This window comes from Epinephelus fuscoguttatus, linkage group LG21 (assembly GCF_011397635.1).
Source record: "Epinephelus fuscoguttatus linkage group LG21, E.fuscoguttatus.final_Chr_v1".
NCBI classification, from domain to species: Eukaryota; Metazoa; Chordata; class Actinopteri; order Perciformes; family Serranidae; genus Epinephelus; species Epinephelus fuscoguttatus.
The window spans coordinates 146,375-153,059 of NC_064772.1; the positions used below are offsets into that span (position 1 = coordinate 146,375).

At 41.2% G+C, this 6,685-nt stretch overlaps 1 protein-coding gene across 1 annotated transcript in view; it reads left to right on the forward strand.

The window, feature by feature from the left end:
• Positions 1-6,483, forward strand: part of LOC125881595 (CBY1-interacting BAR domain-containing protein 2-like) — a 62,013-nt gene extending 55,530 nt beyond the window's left edge. Inside the window, exons 8-9 of the mRNA XM_049564781.1 lie at positions 2,033-2,236; positions 4,722-6,483. Coding sequence (XP_049420738.1) covers positions 2,033-2,236; positions 4,722-4,904 — 387 coding nt within the window. The 3' untranslated portion in view covers positions 4,905-6,483. The remainder of the gene's footprint in view (positions 1-2,032; positions 2,237-4,721) is intronic.
• Positions 6,484-6,685: the final 202 nt, after the last annotated feature.

A 6,685-nucleotide genomic window follows, 5' to 3' on the forward strand; every position in this document is an offset into this window, starting at 1 on the left:
CGGGAGAGCTTTTAACTCTGGAGTAATCCAGGGTTTGGTGTTGGAGAAGCAACGTACAGTCCTGGTGGGTACGATGTTTTCCACACAGAAGTTTATGTAGTCCGTAATGCATGATGTCATACTGTCAGTGTCCTCTCCATGGGAATCGCTGAGTACCTCCCACACAGTGGCCTCAAAGCAGTCTTTCAGGGCCTCCTCGGCCTCCTCACACCACTTCTTCACAGTGCGGGTGGTTGCTGGTTCTCTCTGCACCAGAGGTCTGTAGACAGGCAGAAGATGAACCAGGTTGTGATCAGCTCTTCCTGGGAGGGCAGGGGGGATGAGTGGTATGCCTCCTTGGTGTTGGCATAAAATAAATCCAGTGTTTTATATAGTCTCTGGTGTGGCAGGAAACATACTGGGTGAAGGTGGGCAGGGTGGTGGTGGGCAGGGTGGTGGATGGACAGGCGTGGTTGAGGGCCTGAGGGTGCTGTGTTTGCAGCCTACTTGTAACAGAGTGGAGAATGTCACAAGCAGACTCAGCTTTAGCAGACGGGGGGACATACACTGCTACCATAATGACATGAGAAAGCTCCCTGGGTAGATAATATGGTCTTACGCCAACAGTCAGCAGCTCAACATCCCTGCAGCAATGCTGTTCCTTGATAGTGATGTGCCCAGAGTTACACCATCTATCATTCACAAACACAGCCAGCCCTCCTCCTACCTGCGGCTAAACATGTCATCAGTGGTCAGATTTGGGAGGGGTCCAGAGAAAACTACGGAGTCCGACATAGTTTTAGCGTATTCACACACCAAGGCAACATCAATTTTAGTGACCTCCGATTAGCGTAACCGGGTGTCATTGCCACCGACATGAATAACAATCTATTAAATCTCCGTTTAGCCTTAGCCAGCAGTTTTAAATTTGACTCAGTGTCGCCTGCTCTGGTCCCAAGGATACATCTGACTATGGCCGCTGGTGTTGCTGACTTCAGGCAGTTACCCTGCCTCCCGGCTGCACGGGGGTTACCGGAGGGCCGCTAGCAGAGGCTACGCTATGTGGCTCCGCACCAGCTACAGGGGACTGGCTAACTACCGCAGTTACTGAATGATTTTCCACGGTGCGGAGCTGCGCATCCAATTCACTAAGCCTTGCCTCCAAAACAGCAAAGTTACACTTGTTACAATTACCACTGTTGCTAAAGGAGACAGAGGCATAACTAAACATCTAGCACACCGAGCAAGAAAGAGCAGAAGGAGAAGCCATCGCTAACTGTTAAGCTAATGTAGCTATCAATGCTAATAACGTGTAAACAACAGCTAAGATTAGCAAGAAATTCGTACAAGAAGAGGAGAACTTTAAGTGCTTAAAGAGAACTAGTGTGGGTTAAGACTTGAAGTAGATGTTAAGCAACTTAAGTGAGGAAAAGACAGAAAGCAAGCTGGTAGAGTTCACTAGAGGAGCACAGAGACGCTATCACAGAAACACTGGAAATGACACAACATGCCTACCGCAGTACATCAGCACGTCAGTTCATTTTTGAGACCAAGTTAACATTTTTGTATCTCAGTGTTCTTGAGATGTCACATTCGCAAAAAGGAGATAGACAAGGTAACAATGACCTTGACCTTTGACCACCGAATCCTTATTCATTCACTTGAACTCAGTGATGAACTGATTAGGTTTCGGTGGTTAAAGGTCAAGGTCACTTTTACCTTGTCTATCTCTGTTGTTTGAATGCAATGTTTTCACAGACATGCATGTAAACTGTAAGAGAAACCTGACTGGTGTGCAGAAGTGTACAACCGCGAGGTGGTAATTCTAGTTTGACAAGGAGCCAGCACCAAACGGTGTTCTTTAGACATGTTCTTGTTCAGGTTTTGTTGTTGGGGCTGTCGCTAATCAATAAGTAGTTCCATATAATCAACTTACGCCAAAAACAGACAGTAATGATTGCAGTTTTAAACTTTAACAAGAAGTGATAACGGCAAGCTGTCAACCTCTTTCCTGTTATTGGAGTAACATGACACTGTCTATATGACTCCATAGCTATTCAGTGGATGGATCAAGATGTCTGACTCTCTGGCTGAGCGCCTTGACACCCCTCTGATCAGCTACTCTTCTCCCCTCATGAGCCACTATCCCAGTCATCCTCTGGCCTCCACCATAGGCCGCAGCCTCAGGTCACCATTGGCTTCTACCAGAGGCCAGCATCACAGACAACACAGCCAGTACCCAGACACAGGCAGGCGGGTGAGCCTTGATGTCGTTGTTACCGTAGTGTAGGGTTCAGTGTTGGACAAGCTACTTGGAAAGTGTAGTGAGCTAAGCTACTAGTTACTCTAATATTAAATGAAGCTTCACTACATCAAAGCTATCACCCTCAAAAATGTAGCAAGCTAAGCTACAGCAAAATGAAAGTAACTAGTACAACTACATCCAAGCTTTTTACTAAATTGAACCAACTTCGTGCCAAGTCAGTGTTATCTTACTGATGAATAAAACTGTCAGTCAAACAGATAGGCAGGCAAAAAAGTTAAGTTCAATTGTTTATTGAACAATGACCTGCACTAACTCACAACACAACTCAAACCACAACAGCAAGACTGAAGACCTGCTTCAAACAGTCACAACATGGTCAAAAACGTACATGTGTGTGTATGTATGTGTATGTACACTGCAAAAACTCAAAATTTTACCAAGAATATTTCTTTCTAGTCAAAATGTTTCATTTCTAGTCAAAACAAATCTCATTACACTTGAAATAAGACTCATCACCTTATCTCATCACTAGACACCTAGACAATTTTCACTTGTTTCAGGAAAATTTTCGCTTGAAATAAGTAGAAGAAAATCTGTCCATGGAGCAAGTTTGTTTTTCTTAATGCAAGCAAAAAAAAAAACAACCTTGCTCCATGGACAGATTTTTATTCTCATTTCAAGTGAAACTTTGCTTGAAACAAGTATTTTTTAAGTGTAAAGAGATTAGAGACTAGAAATGAAACATTTTGACTAGAAATAAGACAGATATTCCAAACAACAAAATAAACAACACAAACAAACAGAATATTCATATTATATTGACTTAAGGCAGGTCTATGCTTTTCTTCTCATCAGGTGGCGTGTGCCGTCTGCAGGCAGCAGAGCACCGTTACATGTACCAGCGTCGTCACGTCAGCGTGGTTACACCCCGCCTTTCCAAAACCCCGCCTTTCTGAAAATAGACCTCCATTCTTCGTAATGGTGGGGTTTCCCATTTTTTCTAAAGGCCCCGCTATCCCAAAACTGGGGACAACCCCTCCATTCCAAAACCCCGCCGTTCCGAAATTGATTTTCAAGTCCATATTTCTCCGAGTTTCCTGCATCAAACACTGCCGCCCGCTCTCCAGCCACACTCACACAATTCTGAATTAAGCTGTAGTCCTACTACAAAAGCTTGAAATGAACGTCCAACTCATTGTTTTTTATTGAAAATATGTCACTGTCTTCATTTATGGGGAGGGCAGGGATGAACGGATCACTTTTTAATATTTCCCTCTCTGCACAGAGATGCATTTATTTATAGTAAACACATTTTATAGTGAGCAGCATACATATGTCCCCTACAAATCCCAACCGTGTTTACAAAGTTTGAATGACTGAGATGGACGCAAAGGAAATGGAGGCTGTGCATTGATCCTTTTGCCCCTGTCTGCAGAGATGAACGGACCACATGATGGGGTCAAACGGATCATGTGCATAATTAACCACAAAACAAGCAAATACTTCATCTTAATGACATATAATACTCATTATGCTTCAGCGGAATCCTCTAAGCAAATGACCATGTTGAATTGAAATTAGTTTATCATGTTAAATGTCCGAAATTGTATGAAATTGCTCCAATGCATTAAATCAATCTTTGTGCATAATCACACAGCCTGATATGCCCTGGCAAACACAGTGGGAGTGCTGGTTTCAGAACGGTGGTGTTTCAGAATGGAGGGCTGTCCTCCGTCAGGCTCATGTGCAAGTGACTCTGTGTGGTAGCGGTGACAGTTTTATTTCAGTCCGTAACAGAAATCTCCGTCTCGTTTGAGCTTCAGGAATGATTTTGGAAATGTAGCTTGTGTGGACGCTACCACACTAAGTAATGAATAAAAGAGTTTAACTACTGAGAAGTTACTTGATTCAGAAAACAGCGATGCTACCACCAAGCTACTGAGAAATCTAGTTAAACTACAAACGTCCGCTACTGTAGTGACACTACTGCCCAACACTGGTAGGGTTGCAGCAGTATTCTGGTTTCAAGGTATACCCTGGTATGAAAATTGACAGTTAACATATGTGTACATTTGCTTATCTACGGTATTTTTTTTTAAAAAGCAACAAGACAGAGAATCTCACCTTTGTGAGACTTTTTAACACACACTTCCATTAAGAAAAAAAGAAGTTTCAATTAGAAAAAAACATTTGTTCCACCTAAAATTTCTTTCAATTTTCATTACTTTAAGGGTCATTGTAACTTATAATAATGATAACAATAATGTGAATGTTGTGTCAGCATTCACTGTAAGTAGTGTTTTTCAGTGATACCGCAAAACTGTGATTATTTTCTAAAACAATAATCACATTTAGAAAATCTCATACCACTGCAACCCTGCCATAGTGACACAATGAGAATGCTTGATAGGGATGAGACAGAAACTTCAGTAATGCTCTGACCAACCTAAGAATTCTCACCTTATTTGATTTGCAGTCTCACAACATCTTACAACGCCAGAGAGGCATGGAGGAGAAGGAGAAGGAGCTGGAGGGGGAAGAAGAGGATGAAGAAGAGGAGGAAGAAGAAGAGGAGGAATCAAAGATAGAAGAGGGTCAGCAGACCAGCAGGCGGTCTTATGCTGCTCAATATACCCAGATGCGCAGATGGCAAAAGTAACAGACTGTTCGGAAACACACACAGATACACAGATCCAACTACTGGCACACAATGCAGGGCACATATCAATGAAAATATTATCTATATATTAATTTTTTTCCATGCTGAAATAGATGCTGTTACATGTACAGCTGTCTTCCAATCAACTTATTTTCATTATTGTTGTCACCAAGGTGCAGTCTTTTCAAATTATGTTTATACAATGTAAATGTAATACTGAATGCACTGAAAAACTCACATATATTAGTAATTTCTCTTATGATCTCTGCTGGAAATGAGTCAGATCGGCAGAAAAAACGACTACCAAAATAAACCAAGATGGATCAACTCACTTCAAGAAAATATGTTTTATTTCAGTTCTTTCAGGTTGGAGATGTGAATGCCAACTCACACCTATGATTAAAAGATGTGGGCTCATAAGTAGACAACAAATGGAGGAAGAGGAGAGAGCACACTTTCTCTGCCGTCAGCATTGATGGATCCTGCATAACTCAGAATTACGTTAAATGGCAATGTTTTGGGGGGTTTTTTTACCCAACATTTTTATCAAATTTGGGCAGTATTTTTTTTTTTTTGTTTTGCAGTATTTATTCATAGCAAGTACAATATACTATGGATAAAGTTAAGGAAATATTGTAGTTATTTTTGGAGAACTGTGTCACAGAGAACCAAAAGACAGACATTGATGCTAGATTCAGGAGGCCTTGAAGTCAACAAATAAGACATAATAACAACTGCATTCACAAGTCACAGATACATGAGAAGAGAAAACTGAGGAAAAAGAACTGAAACAGGTCCATTCCACTACAGAATGCTCAGTAAAAGAGACCAGAGTTGGTCATTGATTATTGGACCTGAATGTCTTTAAGATCTGATCCATCACCACCAAAAGACAATCCAAGGCCCAGCAACAGGGAGCAGCAACACCAAGGAAAAAGCATTTAAGAGGAGATGAAGGTCAGCGAGAGAAATACATTTTGAATGCTGTAAGTAGGAAGGAAATAATTATGACAATACTCATTGAAACAGTATGTATGAATGGAGTTGTGGGATTAATCTGTAATTATATCATGATATCAAACGAAATGTGTCAAATCAAGCAAAGTATTAATGATTTTTATAAAGAAAGGATTAACAATCATTTTAACAGTCACAGAAGTTAACTGAGAAACTATGCCATGTGTTATCACCCTGTGACCTCATGAAAGTGTGTGTAATGAGTGTAAAAGTGAAATTAGAGAGGTGGTGGAAAGTACAGAGAAGGCCTAGAGGACAAAGATGAATTAAGTACCTTAAATGGCCATGCATTTGTATAGTGCCTTTCTAGTCATCCGACCACTCAAAGTGCTCTTTACACTACAAGTCACATTCACCCATTCACACACTGGTGGCCGAGGCTGCCATACAAGGTGCCACCTGCTACTCAGTTTTTAACACACTCACGCACCAATGGAACAGCCATTGGAAGCAATTTGGGGTTCAGGATCTTGCTCAAGGATACTTTGACATGCAGACTGGAGGAGCCGGGGATCGAACTGCTGATCTGTCAATTGGTGGACGACCCGCTCTATATCTGAGCCATAGCCACCCCAATAAAAATAATCAGAATATATAAATAAGATTAATCAGAATATACAGATGACTAGATTACCAAAATAAATAGATTGATTAAATTAACAATCCAATGATTATTAATTTAGTCAATCTATTTATTTATCACATGAAATCAACAAGACACAATGCCAGTGAAATGTGATCCCATCAGTACATCCAATGTCTGC